We start from the raw sequence: 20,084 nt of genomic DNA on the forward strand, positions 1-20,084 counted from the left end.
AATATCAAGTACAAATTTTAGGAACTTCTACCATTTTTTATACACAGTCCCCCACTTTCAGGGGCTCAAATGTAATTGGACAAATGAATATAATCATAAATAAAATGTTGATTTTTAATGTTTTGTTGGGAATCCTTTACTGGCAATAACTGCCTGAAGTCTGGAACCAATGGACATGTTCCTCCTTTCTAAAGCTTTGCCAGGCTCTAACTGCAGCTGTCTTCAGTTCTTTGTGGGTCTTTCTGCTTTTAGTTGCCTTCAGCAAGTGAAATGCATACTCAATTGGGTTGAGATCAGGTGATTGACTCGGCCATTGCAGAATATTCCACTTCTTTTTCTTCAAAAGCTCCTATGTTGCTTTTACAGTGTGTTTTGGACCATTGTCCATCTGTACTGTGAAGCGCCGTCAAATCAACTTTACTGCATTTGGCTGAATCTAGGCTGACAGTATACCTCTAAACAAAGAATTAATCCGGCTGATTCTGTCTTCTGTCACATCATCAACAAAGACCAATGATCCAGTGCCACTGGAAGCCATGCCCATGCCATCACATTGCTTCCACCATGTATTACAGATGACATTGTGTGCTTTGGATCATGAGCTGTTCCAAGCTTTCTCCACACTTTTTTCTTCCTGTCATTCTGGTACAGATTAATCTCAGTTTCATCCGTCTAAAGAATGCTTTTCCAGAACTGAGCTGGCTTTTTTAGATTTTTTTTGGCAAAGTCTAATCTGGCTTTTCTATTCTTTAGGCTTATGAATGGTTTGCACCTTGTGGTGAACCCTCTGTATTTGCTCTTGTCAAGTCTTCTCTTGATTGTAGACTTTGACAATGATATGCCCACCTCCCGGAGAGTGTCCTTCACTTGTCTGGATGTTGTGAATGGGTTTTTCTTTACCATAGAGAGGATCCTGCAATCATCCACCACTGTCGTCTTCCAAGGACGTCCAGGTCCTTTTATGTTGCTGAGCTCACCAGTGCGTTCTTCCTTCCTCAGAATGTACCAAACTTTTGATTTGGCCACTACTAATGCTGCTGCTATCTCTCTGATGGATTTGTTTAGTTTTTGAAGCCTTACAGTGGGCACTTGCATAGACAGCTCCTTTGAACACATGATGTAGGTTCGCAGCAATAGATTACAAACACAAATACCACAACTCCAGAACTTTTACCTGCTTAATTGATGAAGAAATAACGAAGGAGTAGCCCACAACCTGGGTATAAAACAGCTTTTGATTCAATTGTCCAATTACTTTTGATTGCTTGAAAAAGGGGGGATGGCTATTCTTAAGAACTGTAATTCCTAAACCCTTCCTCCGATTTGGATGTATAGTACATACCCCCAAATTAAACCTGAGAGTATGCACTTTCAGTCCATATCTATTATATGTGAAAGAAGAGGGGGAAAATACTGCGCTAAAACCCACACAATAAGTGTGAATATATGTAAATAATAAGCTGCTAACACTCAAACAAACCAAGTCAAAATAGTGAAAACAAACATATAGTGTAGCGCTAAAATGGCAAACTTAATCACTCTGAAGAGAAAATATTGTTATAATAGGCAAACTGTGAACATAAATTAATGTGATATAAAAATGGACTAGACTGATCCAATATAGATGGGCGCACCTACCATACGGCAGTGCGTCAGACAGACATGGTACTGGAACTCCAGTAGTATGTTAATGCCAAGCTGGACGGTGGTACAGCAGCCACGAACTCCGTTCCGCTCGGGTTGGATGGTGGTTTCCAAGATGAAATTCCCAAACCGGTCGGCCACAGGAACAGTCCACACTGGCAAAAATCCGGGAATGGCCCACAGCAACTTTGCATTTGTCAGTGTCTTCTCTTTAGGTCACACAGTTTCAAAGGTTGACTCTTTCCAACATGTCTAGAAGTTAGCTCATTATGGCTACAAAAAGTACCCCCGCAGGAAGAACCTCAGCTCGAAAATGATCTGTGAGCTACCGAGACTGGAGCAGAAGTGTGTGCGCGCCCCCACCCTATGTACAGGGTTCACAGAGCGCGCAGCCGGCTGCTCAGAAGGCGTGCCCCCGTCCTCCGCCTCACACTTGTTAGTATCACTGCTTCCTACTCCGGTATTCCCCCTCCTACTCTGGTATTCCTCCTCCTCACACTGCTATCCTGTCCGCTCTAGCACAACGCTCTACACCTCTGCTCATTAGGAGGAGGAGGAATACTGGAGTAGGAGGGGGAATACCAGAGTAGGAAGCAGTGATACTAACAAGTGTGAGGGGGAGGACAGGGGCGCGCCTTCTGAGCAGCCGGCTGCGCGCTCTGTGAACCCTGTACATAGGGCGGGGGCGCGCACACACTACTGCTCCAGTCTCGGTAGCTCAGAGATCATTTTCCAGCTGAGGTTCTTCCTGCGGAGGTACTTTATGTAGCCATAATGAGCTAACTTCTAGACATGTTGGAAAGAGTCAACCTTTGAAACTATGTGACTTAAAGAGAAGACACTGACAAATGCAAAGTTGCTGTGGACCATTCCCGGATTTTTGCCAGTGTGGACTGTTCCGGTGGCTGACCGGTTTGGGAATTTCATCTTGGAAACCACCATCCAACCCGGGTGGATCGGAGTTTGTGGCTGCTGTACCACCATCCAGCTTCAAATCAACATACTACTGGAGTTCCAGTACCATGTCTGTCTGACGCGCTGCTGTATGGTAGGTGCGTCCATCTATATTGGTAAGAGTACCCACCCTTTCCATCGCTTTCTTACGCTTTTTGGTTCAGTCCTGATCCAGTGTGACCCCGTAGTTCCTGCCACCACTGAAAATTGGAAGGCATATCATATTGGACACTATATACATGGACATTCGATTATTCGATCAGCCTAGTCCATTTTTATATCACATATCTATTAAATAACTATAGCTTGAATATATTTTGGTAAAAACCTGAAAAAAACTAAAATTGTGCCTGTGTCCAAATACCTAACTGTAGTTGTTTATAAAATGCACTAATTATCTATCAAAAAGGGTTTTACGGGGGGTTAAACCTGTAATCCCATTTCTAAATTGCTGCTTTTGTAAATTTCAAAAGCCAGTACAAAGGAATAATAGTGGTAAAAAAAAAAAAAAAACTTGTAGGTTTAACCAATATTTTTTATGCACAATTCTCCTTTCAGGGGGCATGGCAAGGGGCGTGTCCTATGCCTACATACTTCTGCTAATAGGTTTCCTTCATTCCCATCTCAGAAAGTTGGGAGATATTTCTTTGTCCTGTGAATAGGCACCACTGTGTCATTTCACAGAGCCTGCCTTCTGAACTACAGAGGTGCTGAGGAGCAGTTTCCGGAGACAGCGTTAATACAGGAATCACTGCCTGCAGGCAGCAAGGTGCTATGAGATATGCAGTCCTTAGAAAGTGAACAGCAGAGGAGAACCTGCAGGAAATTCAGGAAGTTGTGGAAAGAGATGGCTAACAGACAGGTAGCATTTAGAATATGAAATTACTTTTCAAGCTTATATTGGATATTTGATTGTTAAAAAGAACTGTTGATTGTATTGCTAGTACAATGTTCATGTGAAAAAATGAAAGTGTATGCTGTGACTATAGATCTCCATTAATATATTATGTTCTGGGTGCACACTGTAGGGAACATCCAAGCAAGCATATCCAAGTAAACATGAAGGTCAGGGAATTCACAGATACAAAAAAGCATAAATAATGCAAAGCTTTATTCAATGATGTTTTGGTGGGTCACAGCCTTGATGATGTTGGTGAATAAATCCTTGGATTATTTATGCTTTTTGAAATACCTGTGATTGCCCTGACCTTCATGTTTACTTGATATTTAAATGTAACGTATACAATAAATATTCAACTGTTTACTTAGCTGTTTACTTGCAGTTGCACTTTAACTAGCTTTGGTTATAGTGTATAAACATGCACATACCCCTTATGTAAATATATATCAACCAGATAAGGGGAAAACACTTATAAACAAATGTCTTAATTTTTTTAGGCGATACATCGAAATACAGATAATTGATGATGAAGAGTACGAGAAAAACAAAAACTTCTTTATTGAACTTGTGGAGCCAGAAATACAGAGAGGAGGTAATATAGGAAAAAGAAGGAAATTAAGAGAACCAAATCATTGATAATAGTGAATAATTAGATCAAAACGAATGTTATATATATTGAGAAACTGGTCCACAGTCACCTATTATATTTGACTGATTGTTCACAAACAGGCTGGAGATTCCTACTTTACCTCCTTTGTCTTTATTCAGGTGAGTCTGGAGAAAAATGGGTGGTGTGCACCAAAAGTGGTGAGGAAATTGCTGGAAGTCCAAGCTTAGGAGAACACCGCAAGATGGAAGTGATCATTGAAGAATCTTATGAATTCAAGGTAAGAGGTATTGAATTGAGGAAGGGTGTAAATGTACAGTAAAACCTTGGTTTGAGAGCGTTTTGCAAGACAAGCAAAATTTTTTAATACATTTTGACTTGATATACAAGCGATGTCTTGATTTACAAGTACTGTCATGTCACAACTGAGTATAAAAGAGAAGAAAGGCGCCTCTAAGTGTAGCAATATGGTTACATTTAATGAAGGTACAACATTTAGCAACTCATATGGTTGATTAAAACAGGCACATCTAAGTATGCAGGCATCCGGGGTAAAGCTGTCCACATAGACCATCCTCCTCACCGCCATCAATGTCGTCCCTTCCACGCTGTGCTCCACGGGCTGTTCAATCGCTCTACTGCAGGGTAGTCTTCCCGGTCACGATTGCAGACCGACAGCTATGAGAGCCGCCGGTGTGGGGGATGGTTTATGTGGACAGCTTTACTCCGGATTCCTGCATACTTAGATGTGCCTCTTTTAATCATCAACCATATGAGTTGCTAAATGTTGTACCTTCATTAAATGTAAGCATATTGCTACACCTAGAGGTGCCTCTCTTCTCATTTATACTCTGTAGCTCCTGCTGGATTTTGCTTCTAATTCCCTTGTGGAGGCTGCCATTTGTGGATGGACATTTTATGGTAACACTACCAAATCACATTGCTATAATCTTTTTATATGGACTTTAAACTGAAGGACTTATGAATGAATGTTGTGGAACGAATCATTTGAGTTTCCATTATTTCTTATGGGGAAATTCGCTTTGACATACAAGTGCTTTTAATTACAAGCATGTTTGCTAGAACTAATTATGCTCTCAATCAGGGGCGTAACTAGAAATAGCAGGGCCCCATAGCAAAATGTTGTACGGAGCAGCCTGCTTCATTAAGCAGAGAGAACTCTGTGGGGCACACCTCTGGCTCCACACTGAGGCCCACATTTTATGAGTGGGCTGTAAAATGCAGGCTGCGGTGAGAGTAGCTGCACAGAGTATATCAGAGAGTGGATAATGTTATCTGTTGTAAATTTGCCCCTAAGAGTCTTCAAATGTCCCTATTCCTTTCACTGTTGACATCATTATTGACCCCTGCTTTAATCACACTGTTTTGTTCCTATGTTCTCTGTCTGCCCTGTTTTTTCTTTTGCTGTTTTTTTTTTTTTTCTGTGTGGTGACTTTACCTTGTCTCCGCGCTCCTGCTTTTCTTCTGCTTTGGCATATTGTAATCTTGACAGCTATTCATTCTCCTTTCCCATTATGCCTGGTGATGCTGAAAACATTACCCCAGTCTGTAACCTTTACATTGCTTTATACTTAACCTGTACTCCTTTGCTTTGCACATAGAGCACGGTAGACAAGTTGATTAAGAAGGCAAATTTGGCTTTGGTTGTTGGAAGCAGCAGCTGGAGAGAGCAGTTTGTCAGTGCAGTAACAGTCAGCGCAGGTAAGTGTGTAATTCATATTGATTGTCTGCATGATGTTTATCTCAGGACAGAATGCACTTGATCACACAAACAAATGTAATACACAGAGCAATGCTTATTTCAGTACATGAAAAAACCTTGACATATTTAATGATATGATAAACACTAATTGCCAATATGCTTACTACATTTTGCAACAGTAGTCTACACCTACACATGCTTTTTCACTATAATCCTGCATCCATGCCACTAACTTCTTTCCCTTTTCCCTACCACTCTTCCTACTGGCATGCTAATATCGCAATGCTTTATTTTTTTTCTCATATCCTCCTCTTCTTTTTCTTTTGTTGTTTTGTTTTTCTTTTCCTTTTTTGCCCCCGCTGTTCTCTCTTTCTGGGCCCCCTCTTCCTTTTCTGCATGTCCCATCCTGGGCAGGAGATGATGATGATGAGGAGAGCAGTGAGGAAGGGCTGCCCAGTTGCTGTGACTACATCATGCATTTCCTGACTGTCTTCTGGAAGGTTCTCTTTGCCTTTGTGCCCCCCACTGAGTACTGGGGGGGCTGGGCCTGCTTTCTGGTCTCCATCTGCATCATTGGGATCCTCACTGCTGTCACTGGCGACCTGGCTGCACACTTTGGCTGCACTGTTGGGCTGAAAGACTCCGTCACCGCTGTGGTCTTTGTTGCTTTGGGTACATCTGTGCCAGGTATGGACTGTACTGTCAAATGAAATGTTGTTGATGTTGATTTATTATGGAGGGTAAAGTTTATCATAGATGATTCAGTATGATAAGCTAACCATTAACGCAAGAATCTAACGGATTTTTTACTTTTCTAGATGCTTCTAATCCTATGCTAAGCTTTTCAACAGCTATAATTCCACTTTAAGGGCCAGTTCACACCATAGAAACAAAGTCTGGATGCGTTCCAGATGCTTTTGTGCATGCGCGTTTTTGACATGTTCCAGTGCGTTTTTGATACCTTTTTGGTGCGTTTTTGATGCAGTCCAGTGCAATTTTTCCCCCTTTTTTACCCTTAAATAAGGACATGTGCATTATAGTGTGTTTTTCATGCATTCCAGTGCATTTTTGATGCATTTTGCAGCATTCCAGTACAGGAAAAATGCAGCATGTTGTACATTTTTTTTTCTGGAATTGGAACACACTGGAACTGCAAGTACTGGTGTGAACTATGCCATTGAAAACCATATAACCTACTTTCCATTTGTTTTTGATACAGAAAAAAAAACGCACTGGACTGCATGTGGTATGAACTGGCCCTAAAGGAGTTGTATAGACAAACTATGAGACATTCTTAGTGGAGGCAGCTGCGTCACATTTCTCACAGAAGCCAGCCAGTATATTGTTATAAGGAGGAAAGTGTTCTGTTTTCATTACATGCAGTCTGTTCTTTCTGCGATTGGTTCTCATTTTTGTAAAAAGCAGTTTATAAGGGCCATGAAGTAAGAGCCTTAAGTAAAGCTATCTGTTTCAAGTATAAACATATGGGATATGCTTTTGAGGTCCCGGCAAATGTTGCCACTTCAAACAGATGTGCTACAAGCTTCATACTAGTTAATCACAAAACTGAAAATAGAGGATTTTATAATGCCATTTAAAGGACAGGCAAAGGCCAGCAGTTGTGAAAAAAAAGCAGCAGTTTGATATTGTTGTTCTACTCCTTTTTCTAAGTGGGAGGGGTACAGTTTAAATTTCTTGGTAGGAAATGCCAAAACTTTGCACTGTTCTTGAAGGATTCAATACTATGACATAGCAGGGTGATTGAAATGACAACACCTAGACAAGACTTCAAGGCTCCAAGAGGATTATATATGACCTGCGCTTTCAGTAAAGAAAATCCATAAACCTTATTGGATTGCATAGGTTGTTAAAGATTTAGCACTTGGCAGTATAGCTATGTAATGCAGAAGAACATTTCTTTTAACAAAATAAAATGGATATCCCTGACATGAGTCCTACCCTATCTTATTTTTAATGTATGAACCCTTGTGAAACTACTAAGTTTCATCCCAAAAATCTGGTAGAAGGTCCTGTATGACAGTTGCCCCTATCCAGTGCTGGGACAAGGTCATCCGGTGCCCAGTGCAAACATGGCAAGCTACGCCCCCCCCCCCACACACACACACACACACACACAGACACACACCTTTAGATAGGGCTAATAATGGTGTAAGGTTTGTTATGCATGTAATGTTGGTAATCCACTGAAATAGTATTAGCATATCATCCAACTTCTGAAGTTGAAATGAGAAACATTTCAGGGAGAAACTGGCATGTGGTGCAGCAATGAGCAGGTGTGGTTAAAATATGACCGGGAAGGGGCAAACTGGCACCCCCTGGGTGCCTCAACTGCCACACCCTTTAGCTGCAGAGGGAATGCCTGGGTATATACACATGGTGCGGCCATGATGTTTTGCTTCACTGCTGCAGCATGAATGAATGTTGAACTTGACCCATTGAAGTGAATGGTGCCCCACAATTATGTATAATGCACATAGTTGCAGCATGCTAGTGCAGGGTTGAAGGGCTTAAAGCAGGCAGTAAGGAGGCGATATAACGGCTCTTTACCACTTGTCAAATGCTCTCTGAAGAGCAAACTGAATGCTGCTAAAGAGCTTCCCCTCATTTTAGATCTTCCACTCAGATCTACAGCGACTGCACTTCCAAGTGCACTTGCAGTGCAAAGTGGATTTGCCTTTAGTAAATCAACTCCAAAGTGTTTCTGTTGGCCACAGTGTGATTGTATGTGCGGTTTACCTGGGTTTTAGGTGCACTTCCATTGAATTCTATTACACAGTGAGTTTTCTGAAACTGCATCAAAGATGCAGAATGCAGGACTTTGATGCACCTTCATGAAAACGCGCTGTGTAATGGAGTTCAGTGGAAGCGCACCTAAAACCCAGGTAAACCGCACATACAATCACACTGTGGCTAAACTGCAGTGCACCATTTATTAGGAATAAGAAAGAGTGAATTGGCAGGGGGGTCTGGGTAGTAAGAACAAGTGTTAAAGAGCAGAGTGAAGGACTGTAGAGAAAGTGCTAAGGCTGTATTTTAGGGACAGGACAGTTAGTAGAGGACTAAACTGGGATGGAAAGGGTGTCAGCCAAAGGCTGCATGGAAACTGGAATGTCCAGAGCTGAGACCAGAGGCTGCAAGATATGCAGTGCAGATTTATGGACAGCTGATAGAAGATAGTAAACATTACTGTGAACAGCAGAGAGGAGCAGGAGACTCTGTGCTGACTTACAATTGTGTAGGGAAGGTAAAGAGACGTGCTGGAAGTGAGATGAGTCGGACAAAGTGGTGACCAACAAGGAAGACTGGAGTGATTTGGCCAGGAAGGAGAACAAGTGGACAATGGGAAGGGAGCCTGGAAGGAGAGGAGTGATTAATGGGTGCAGGGGAGATAAGGCAGAGTTGAAGTTACTGAAGAGTCTGGGAAATTGATTATGCAGTAACAGGAGGGAGGAGAAGCAGCAGAAGCTCCTAGTGCCCCCCATCACAGATTTGGACACCGCCCAGGGCAGGAGCCCCTCCCACCCCCCTTGTACTGGCCCTGCCCTACAAGGGGGTGCGGGATGGGCTTCTGCCCTGGGCGGTGTTTAAATCTGTGATGGGGGGCACTAGGAGCTTAATGGCTCATTTAAGATTGTCTACAGAGTATTACTGGCATATTAAACAAAGTCACTTTTAGAAATAACTATATCAAACCAAAAAATTTAGCCTAAAATTGTAGTGGAGAAATTACCACTTACACTTGTGGTGAGTGTAGGTTCTTTTTTCTTACATGGGTGGACAGTGTAGTGTATTAAATTACATTGGTGGTTAGTGGATAAACGTCCCCTTACATTGGTGATCAGTGGATAAATGACCCTTTACATTTGTGGTCAATGGAGAAATTCCCCTCTTACATAGGTGATCAGTGGAGAAATACACTGACCACATTGGTGGTCAGTGAGATGTGACCCTTTACATTGGTGGTCAGTGAAATAGTGTTCACCCAACATTCATGGTCAGCAGAAAAATGCCTCTTTTCATTTGTCAACATGCAATAAAGGAAAAATTGGGATTTTAAAGGTGCAAACGGGGTGACACAATATTTTTTATATAAAATTTTCACATTTTATTTTGAAAAATTAATAAAAACATGGTTGTAAAAAGAGATTACATGCAATGTACTGGAACAATCTTTAAAAAGTGCAACCGAAGGATTGATTTCTCAACGTGTTTCACCACACATCGTGGCTTCTTCAGGAGAGTAGTATCTATCAGGCACTGTATGCAGGTGTTGTAAAAAATTGGGATAGCGAAATGAATGGAAACTCAAGTAGTTAAGCTATTTTTAAGGAGATCCTTGCTGGATGGACCTCGGCTAGCCCTCCGACCCTTTCCTCCTGGGAAAAGAGAGTAAACACTGCTTTGCCCCTCTATAGGCTGACGTATATTAGTCGGGGGTGCCCCTGGAAGTTCGACAAGGTCTGGCTACCATGGATTGGTGGATAGTATTGTCCTTGGTTTTCTCAGCTGGGTGTCGGGTCACTGGGTTGTGGGCGGGAGGGGATGGATTGCTCCGTGGTTATGTTGCTATAAGGGTGTAACTAAACTGTTACACGCTTCCCTCTCTGGTGTCGTGGACGCCTCTCCTGACTCCTTATCTTTCGATGTATTGACAAGCCTGATAGGAATACCGAGCATGATCAATAATCCAATACTAAAGCGAGTTTATATAGCTGCATTGGATACAGCAGGATAAATCTTATGTGAGTAAGAGTTTACCTCTAGTCAAATATATGATCCGTTTTTCTATGTACTTGCCTACACATGTCTTGTTTTATTTCCTTTTTTTTTGTACTGCATTTTATACTTTTCAATAAAGCACTCCTGATTGTTAAAAAAAAAAAAAGTAGTTAAGCTATTTAGATCAAGAAGCAACCCCAGCCAGAGGATCAATTGATGACCACAGAGGGTAGATAAAATCGTGTTTTTAACTGATGGAAGAGGTCCTGTAATAAAGGACAGATCCAGCCTGAGAGGAGGAGGATGTCATTTTTCTCATTTACCAGTTAATACAGGCTTTGTCCTTTGTCCTTTTCCTCCCCCCCTTTTTTTGGGGTTCTGCCTTGGAAGGAATACAAACTTAAGCAGCTTGTTTAACCTGGACTCCTTGGTTCCAAGTCAGTCCTTTATTACAGGACCTCTTCCATCAGTTAAAAACACGATTTTATCTACCCTCTGTGGTCATCAATTGATCCTCCGGCTGGGGTTGCTTCTTGATCTAAAAAGCTTAACTACTTGAGTTTCCATTCAATTCGCTATCCCAATTTTTTACAAGACCTGCATACAGTGCCTGATAGATACTACTCTCCTGAAGAAGCCACGATGTGTGGTGAAACGTTGAGAAATCAATCCTTCGGTTGCACTATTTAAAGATTGTTCCAGTACATTGCATGTAAACTCTTTTTACATCCATGTTTTTAATTAATTTTTCAAAATAAAATGTGAAAATTTTAGATAAAAAATATTGTGTCACCCTGTTTGCACCTTTAAAAACCCAATTTTTCCTTTATTGCATGTTGTATATTGTAGGGATGTGGTGCCTATACTCATTTTGAATGTGAGGCAAGTATTTACCTTTTTCTTCTTTTCATTTGTGTTTGAAGGGTGTGGGTGGGAGGTGCTGGATTCATCATTCAATTTAAGGCAGAGTCTATTCTGCTAACAATGGCTCTGGTTAAGCAGCTTCTAAGCACAGGGCATCACACAAGATCCAAGAGTTGGAAATATTAATTTACTGTAATAGTCTAGAGCAGGGGTGTCGAACCTAAATTCATTGGGGCTGCATCAGCAATATGGTTGTCCTCAAGGGGCCAGTTGTACATCTAAGACTATGCATCTACTCTTTATCATATTAAATAATTGTCTCTGCATTTAATTATAATTGTTTTTTAATTTAAATAATAATTAACTCAGAGTTCAGGGGGTGTGATGTGTACTGTGGGCAAGGTTCGGGAGCTGCTCTACGTACAGAATGCAGAGTTCAAGAATATGCTGTGGACAGAGTGCAGGGTTCAGGAGTTGCGCTGCGGGCAGAGTGCAGGATTCAGGAGCTGTGCTATGCACAGGGTGCAGGGTTCAAAAGTGCCCTGTGTACAGTGTGTAGGGTTCATAGGCGAGCTACATGCAGGGATCGGGGTGGGGGTGGTTCAGCTCACCCCACCAACTGACGCCAACCAGATCCCTCACCCCAGCTACTGCCCTGCCACTTACAGAACCCCCACTGACAAATCACCACCCCCCAGCTAACACCCACCCAACTACTGCCCCCCCCCCTACAAATTTTGGCATTTAAGTGGTTCATCCAGCTTGTGTGCCCGGCCGACTGCTCGGCATGTAAGGAGTTAATTTTTTTAAGCTGCCTTTCCAGCTGCAGCATCTCGGCTTGTATAGCCTGGAACTGGTTCATGCGCAGTAACAGGACTCGGGAATCGTCGAGACTGTCGCTGTAAACACAGAAGTTCCTGTGTTTATAAGTGATGGCAGGAAGAGCGGGTAAGAGGCGGGAGGTGGCGGCCAAAGGCCACTGCAGGCCACATGACAAGGCTCGGCTGGCCGTATTCGGCCCGCGGGCCTTGTGTTTGACACCTATGGTCTAGAGTTGCTCTATTATGATGAAATAAATATAGCAAGCATCAAAAACTATAATTGGAGTTGTTCTCGTTTCCAGGACTCTTTACATTGCTAGTAAGAGAAGTGTACACTTACATTGATGGTTAGTGTCAGAAAGAGCGGCCCCTTACTGACAGCTAAAAAGATCATAAGTGACAATGGTTGCATACTCAGAGGAGATGCTGTACAGGTCCCATGGCTGCTGACTACACCTTGTGATGTTTGCTTAAAAATTACAAATGGACTGTAGGGCTGGAGATAAATCTGTTCCAATGGCCAAGTCAGCTTCCACTGCCCCAGCTTACAATCCCCATAAATCTGTGTACATTTTTCCCTAACATTGATTTAGGAAATCAATATTAGGGAAATATCACATTATTTACATGGTTTCAAACTGTAGAACTGACAATTTGATATATTATTACCACACAATATGGATGCTGTTCCTTATAGAGTTCAGTGTTTGTGGTGAATACGTTGTTTATACAGTATCTCACAAAAAGTGAGTGCATCCCTCATATCCCTGGATATGATGCTGAGCTTCTGCACACCATTGCGGGGCTAGTTCTGAGTGGAACCTGTCCTGTTAAACCACTGTATGATCTTGGCCACTGTGCTGCAGCTCAGTTTCAGGGTCTTGGCAATCTTCTTATAGCCTAGGCCATCTTTATGTAGAGCAACCATTCTTTTTTTCAGATCCTCAGAGAGTTCTTTGCCATGAGGTGCCATGTTGAACTTCCAGTGACCAGTATGAGAGTGTGAGAGCAATAACACCAAATTTAACACACCTGCTCCCCATTCACACCTGAGACCTTGTAACACTAACAAGCAAAATGGCTAATTGGGCCCAATTTGGACATTTTCACTTAGGGGTGTACTCACTTTTGTTGCCAGTGGTTTAGACATTATTGGCTGTGTGTTTAGTTATTTTGAGAGGACAGCTAATTTACACTGTTATACAAGCTGTACACTCACTACTTTACACTGTAGCAAAGTGTCATTTCTTCAGTGTTATCACATGAAAAGATATAATTAAATATTTACAAAAATATGAGGGGTGTACTCACTTTTGTGAGATACTGTATCTGAAATACTAAATTGCTTGAAGGCATTTCAGCAAGATTCAGATACATATATGTGTTTTATGCACAGATAAGCAACAGACAACTACATAAATACATTCACCATAAAAGAAATCAATGGGACTCTTCAGAGATTTGTAGGCTAATGTATGTATTGCCAGACACCTGTCATATCCAGAAACCTGAATGCTGTCTTATATTGCACATTTGATATTGATTTTCAAATGCAACTATACAATCCTGATTGTCCAAAGCCAAACAGAATTTTGACCTTGGGTCGGTACAAGTCTAATTTTGATGAACAGGCAAAAAATCTGCTAAGACCTTTATTCATGTTTCAAGACACATATACTGTATAATATACATTACTACACTGCAGGTATGTAATTTTATCTTTTATTGTTTCCTTAGACACATTTGCCAGCAAGGTAGCAGCAGTTCAAGATCCATATGCTGATGCTTCCATTGGTAACGTGACGGGTAGCAATGCAGTTAATGTTTTCTTGGGTTTAGGAGTAGCATGGAGTATTGCTTCTATATTCTGGGCTGGAAAGGGCCGGACCTTCCATGTGGAGCCAGGGAGCCTGGCCTTTTCGGTAACTCTCTTCACAGGACTTTCTCTTGTCTGCCTCAGTGTTCTACTTTACCGTCGACGTCCGCCTGTAGGAGGAGAACTTGGAGGTCCTCGGATTCCAAAAGTACTGACTAGTCTTCTTTTTTTTGGCCTCTGGTTGGTGTACATTTTAATTGCATCGCTAGAGGCGTACTGCCACATCCCTGGCTTTTAAAGGAAAGTGTGCCTCAAAGCAACAAAATACAACTGTTCTATGAAATGTGTCTTCCTAGGATCATTTGGTCAGTTTGAGTACAACATTTTAGTTCTTTGTATGTGAAAACGAAAATCACAATAGAGACAATAACAATATAAAACAGCCTGGTGCAAAAGACCTTTGCTCTTAACAGTGTTGTCTTCCCATTCTTTTTTTCTGGTCCTTAGACAATTACTTTTTTCTGCCAAGATTAAGACTGGAAAAACTGACCTACCTTATCTTCTTAATATTGGAGAGCACTGTTATATCCAAGATTTCTTAAGTGATTATTTCTGTTCTACTTTAGGATTATAATGACACAGTGAGGCAATAAAGATCCATTACAACAGTGGGATCCACCTACCACATCTGGAAATGTTAGTGAATGGCCAGACACAGATGAGTGATATCTATCCTAAAGATGTTGTTGGGCCAAGCGCTATTTGTCTTCTGAGGGTATTGAAGCAGCACAAAAGGACATTTATATCCGGGCTTCCATTAATTAATTAATGGGATCTTCCACTGTGAGGAATTGCAGTTAAATCAGGAAAATGTTGGATTATAGGGTTTCTCTTATTTTAGCTCACCTACCAGGTCCCTGTATTATTGTAGCTGGCAGAGGCCATGGTATTCAACATAGCAAAACAAAATAAGACTGACAGGTCTGAAAAGTTTAAAGTATGTTCAAAACAAATATACAGTTTCTAGATGGTACCAATGACCTGAATCTCCCAACAGCTTCTACATCTCTTCAGGATATGAGGTCTAAGCCCTCAACAGCTGAGCTCCCAGTTCTACAATGCTGCCATGGCCATGTTAAGGAAGGCTCATAATTGAAATGGAAGACGCACAAGAAAATGTAATATGTCCTTGACTTTGCTTTGTACTATCTAAAGTTTCAGAGAAATATTCTGTAAAAAGTAAGTTCAAAGCACTAGGTTTTACTCAAAACTTCAAAAAAAAAATTGGGTTAAACTTGGCATTTATCAGTGAAGGTAAAATGTAAATTGGATGTTCACAAAATGTAGGATAGATACCAAAAACTGACATTTTGGGGAAAAGATCTTTTCCCTTGAGTCTCAAAATAGCGATACAGTAATGTTGCTAAAAAAGGAAAATAAATTAAATGTAGACATCAGAGCATATTCCAAAAACTTTGGGAGATGCTTTTACCCTTTATTGCATTAGCATGGAAATACTTTGTATGTTAATGACACAGTAAACCTAATAACCTACTAATACAATTCAAGAGTATGCATGTAAAAGTATTTACAATAGTATTAAGGGTAAAAGCAGCCTATTTCATAATGATCTATTTAAGGCCTATGAGGCATATCAAAAGCTACCTACAGAATCTATTTACGAGATTACTGGTTATTTCCAGCTTAAATACATTTTTGACACTTAAAGGATGTCTAAACCCAAGAATAAAAATGGAATATAGTGCAGCTTGCCAGTCTTTAGATGTGGTGGTTGCATTCATTTTCTTTTTTAGGCTAAAGGCAACCATAAATGGTGCAATTTTTTTTTCCTGCAACCGCAGGTTGTAGTAAGGAGATTCGCTCAATTTCCCCATCAACACAGCCAGTGTTGATGGGGGAACGCTCCTGCACAGCTATTGTGTTCTCCCGGGACGTGGGGAGGGGCATGGAGAGCAGTCCCTGTCATGTGAACACACATCGCAGCTGCTGACAATAATCACATGAAAAATCCGACATGCTGGTTGAACCCAAGTTGATTGATCGATCAACTTTGATATATTCAGCCTGCCCATACATGATTTGAATCTTGTTTAGTCCCTGCTGAACGAGCCAAGATTTGAACCATCTATGGCTGGCTTAAGTACATTTTATTGTAGTAAGTACATATTACCACATTTGCATCCTGTCAGAAATCATGTCCTTACAACTTCCTGTGCGCTGAACTTAAATCTCAATGTTATCAGAATTTACAGCTATCTTACGTGAACTGCAAAACCTCTTCCCCATATGTAATGAAGATGTGATGGAAGGGGGTATTTGTAGTCCAAATCAGGAGAGCTGCCTAGGTTGCCAATGCTTCATCATTATAGATGGTAGTGCATTGAGTGGACAGATGAAGGGTGTTGCTATAAGAATCATTAAATTAAATTAAATGGAGAAAGCCTGGAAAAAAAGAATATAGCCACCACATCTAAGGACTAGTATGCTGCAAAATATTACATTGTTGTTTTTTTGGTTCAGAAAAAAAAACATGGAGGCTGGCTGCCATTGCTAACCTTTGTTTCTGAAAATGCTACTGTAGTTCCCTGTCTTGCTGACCTTCCTGCTTCAATACTTTAAATCACCAACCCGAACCTGAAGTAAGCAGATAAGGACTTCTGATTCTTTTCTGACATTCCTGATTCCAATACTTGTGTAGGTTGATGAGTGTTGGAACTACAGGTTCAGCATTATAGGTAAGCGACTTGCATTTTCAGAAAGAGGTCAGCAATGGCAGCCTGCTTATTTCTTTGTTGGCAGATTTACTTTAAACATATCTTTAAACTGTATTTCAACCTTTGTATATCAACTCTGTTCATTTAGGTTTACTGGTCTATTAGTAAGTCAGTGACTAGAAATGTTTTAAACAGGCATGTCAGAAGATGGTTTTTTGGACTGCATTTGGCCCTCTTACTCTTTTTTTTTTTTTTTGTAGCTCTCACTTGATATAAGGATTTCAACTAAATGAGGCCCCAGATGTTCTTTAGTTCATAAAGGTTACACTTCCGTATCTCATTTTATAACTGAATACTTCAGAAAATTATTTTTGGTCCCATTCTCTGACATAAAATAGGTTGCATTAATTATTATAACGCTGATCACAAAAGTGCTAAAATAATTTTCTGGAATTAAGTAGTTGTGGCTCCTAGTAGACATAATGGGCCACTTGACAGAATGGTTTTACTCAGTTCAGCCACTGTTTAATTTGAGTTTGACATGCCTGTGAAGGTAATCAGGTACAAGGAAATTGGGGGGAACCCTGATTCTAGTACTTTGCAGGGTCCAAACTTAATTTGCCACTAAAAGTATAAAAAGCCAATGGTAATTATATTTGATCTGAATAGTTATAATACTGGGAGTGAAACGTGGAGTAAAGAAAAAGTGAAGAAGGCAACAGAGTAGAATAAAGGGCAATGCAAGGTCATGTTATTATGAATGTTTCTCTGTGACTTCTTTGCACTTAGGCTAACTGTATATTCTTTATAAATATCTAATATTTGTATAAGTTTGGTGCACTGTATTGTACATGCAACATGTGCGTGACATGTTAAATGGTGCTGTGCAGTGTGTATGTCATTAATCAGGAATGTTGCAATTTTTTTAGGTTGTGAATGAAAAAAAAAATCACAGATATGTATGTGTGAGATCATTTCAATGTGGCGAATAACTGTGGCAACATGCTAGCATTCAAGTGTAACATTGTGTGTGTTTATGTGAATAACTAACTGATACCTGCCAGTGGCACAGGTATGGGATAAACTTGTGTGCCACATTAAAATGAACAATGTTTTTAAATACTTTACAATATTGCGACAAGGAGCTAGTCAAAAATATAATTATTGTCACGTATTAGGAGTGATATAAGGTACCTGTTAATGTAATAAGAATGGTGTTTCGCCAACTAACTGCAGCAGAACCCCCCCCCGATAGAAACAGGTGCAAGTTCTCCCTTGGCTGCCTTTCACAATCTTTTCATTAGACTTCTGTATTTTTTTTTTTTGGAAATTACAATCTTGGCTATCTGTCTTGGTTTTTTGTCAGTTAAATTATGGAAATGGTTGCCAAGGGCAACTTGCACCTGTTTTTAGGAGACTTTAGCAGTAAGCAGCCTACATCTGGTTGAAGACAATTTGGAACTAATCATTGTGACATCCTTGGCATTAATGTTTTTGTGCATAAAATCTTTTGTAACATTGTAACCTTGAGCTTGTCAAGCAGAACTTGTCAATATCCTCAAGAAAAATAACACTATTATAAATTATAAGACTCAACATTGCATGTGGCTGTAACAGTTTCCTAGAAATATATTCACTGCTTATGACATGATCTTAAACCAGCAACAGCCATCCTTGCTTTTGTTTTTGTATGCTCAGTTGAAGCCTTTGGCATTCTAGAACAATTTAACATTTTTTTAAAAGCTGAAAAATAGCCATATAGGTTTAATAGTAAAGCACAATTTAAATAGTAACTATTATTTATTCATATCTGGACACCTACACAGTTCTCTGTCACATGTTAAGCAAGATCAACAGGCTGAAACAAAGCAGAAATCGCTTTTCAAACCTGTAATGAGACATATTGAGGTATGCCATTCTGACCCCTTTGCTTCAAAATTGGCCAGAATTTTATTCTGGGGGACTTCCACACCACATTTCTGAAGGTTTGGGAGCCATAGATAACCTCCATTGATCACCCGAACATAGATCGTGCCGTACTCTTGGTGTGATCAGTTCTACAGCCCACTATCAACATGTTTAGCTCCTGACCCACGCAGGACGATCGATCCTGACTGCCCCCCCCCCCCTTTTTTTTCCTTTTCCCTCTTTCTTACCCAGGAAAGTTCTCTTTTCAAGTATCCTCTCCCTTCTTAGTCTCTCTTCCTCTACCTACTCTTAACATATGTCCCCCCACCCCAACTCTTATACTCCCAACATGTGTGGAAGGGTACTCTCTAATCAGCTTAATCAACGTGGAGTACTCCCCGCTGGCATTTTTAGTACTCCTCCTGTCCTTGTTTGGCTCACGGAGCCTCAGGAGTTTAATACTTTATGCAACTGCATTTTGACAATAAATCCTGTCATTGTAACAAATGAATATTTACTAGGCCTCTGTCTTATTGTCTCTATTGCACTATTTTGATGTGTTCATGTACGCTGTATAAAACTCTAAAAACTTTAATAAATTTTTTGTGACACAAAACTGGCCTAGAAACAAGTAAAGGAGTTATAATCTTTTTCAGAATTTTCTGCATGATTGTTTTGGGTCAATAAACACTGGGTGAGGGGGAAAGCCAGGCAACTTGCACTTTTAGAAGTGGGTCAGAAGTTACAGTGCCCGTTTTGCTCTTATGACTTTTTGAAAGCAGCAGAGCTTTCCAAAAGAAGCTAGCACTTCTTCTGGCAACCTGTAGGAAGAGTATAAAGACAATATAGGAGTATTAGTTTGTATAAGTTTGTAAAATCTGTAAAAAAAAATCTGACCATGAAAAAATGCCACTCTTTGATTATGATGGCCATATCTTTCTCTGTCCCTCTTAAATGGCTCATTTCATTCCGCTTTTATTGGTTCCTTTTTTTGTTGCAGAGGAGCCAATAGTAATCCAATGAGATACGACTAGAGAGGGACACTGCTTCCTTAAGGAGCATAGTAAAGGTTTAATGACCAATAATGGGATATGATCAATTCTTCTCTTACCCTTCTTTATCCTTCTGCTTTTCATACTGAAAGTAGTTTTTCATTTTGAATAGAATAAGGGGGGGGGGGGTATACTCTCTGTAAGATTTATTTATGCCATATGTGTCCCATTGGGGAGATTCCACTTCACTTCCTGCTGAATAGCCAAAACAGGAAGTGACAGAAAACCCCTCTAAAGTGATAGAATCTCTATTGTGATTGTCCCCAGGGTCACAAGAACTAGTGTCCCCATTAGAACAAATCCTCACTAATTCTGTTTT

General features: G+C 40.6%; 1 protein-coding gene across 2 annotated transcripts in view; it reads left to right on the plus strand.

The window, feature by feature from the left end:
* LOC141112484 (sodium/calcium exchanger 1-like) overlaps positions 1-19,329 on the plus strand; it is a 104,764-nt gene extending 85,435 nt beyond the window's left edge. For both annotated transcript variants that reach the window (XM_073605351.1, XM_073605352.1), the window contains exons 3-7: positions 3,997-4,091; positions 4,268-4,386; positions 5,729-5,828; positions 6,244-6,516; positions 13,992-19,329. In XM_073605351.1, coding sequence (XP_073461452.1) covers positions 3,997-4,091; positions 4,268-4,386; positions 5,729-5,828; positions 6,244-6,516; positions 13,992-14,368 — 964 coding nt within the window. In that variant the 3' untranslated portion in view covers positions 14,369-19,329. The remainder of the gene's footprint in view (positions 1-3,996; positions 4,092-4,267; positions 4,387-5,728; positions 5,829-6,243; positions 6,517-13,991) is intronic.
* Positions 19,330-20,084: the final 755 nt, after the last annotated feature.

Source organism: Aquarana catesbeiana, linkage group LG11 (assembly GCF_042186555.1).
Source record: "Aquarana catesbeiana isolate 2022-GZ linkage group LG11, ASM4218655v1, whole genome shotgun sequence".
NCBI lineage: Eukaryota > Metazoa > Chordata > Amphibia > Anura > Ranidae > Aquarana > Aquarana catesbeiana.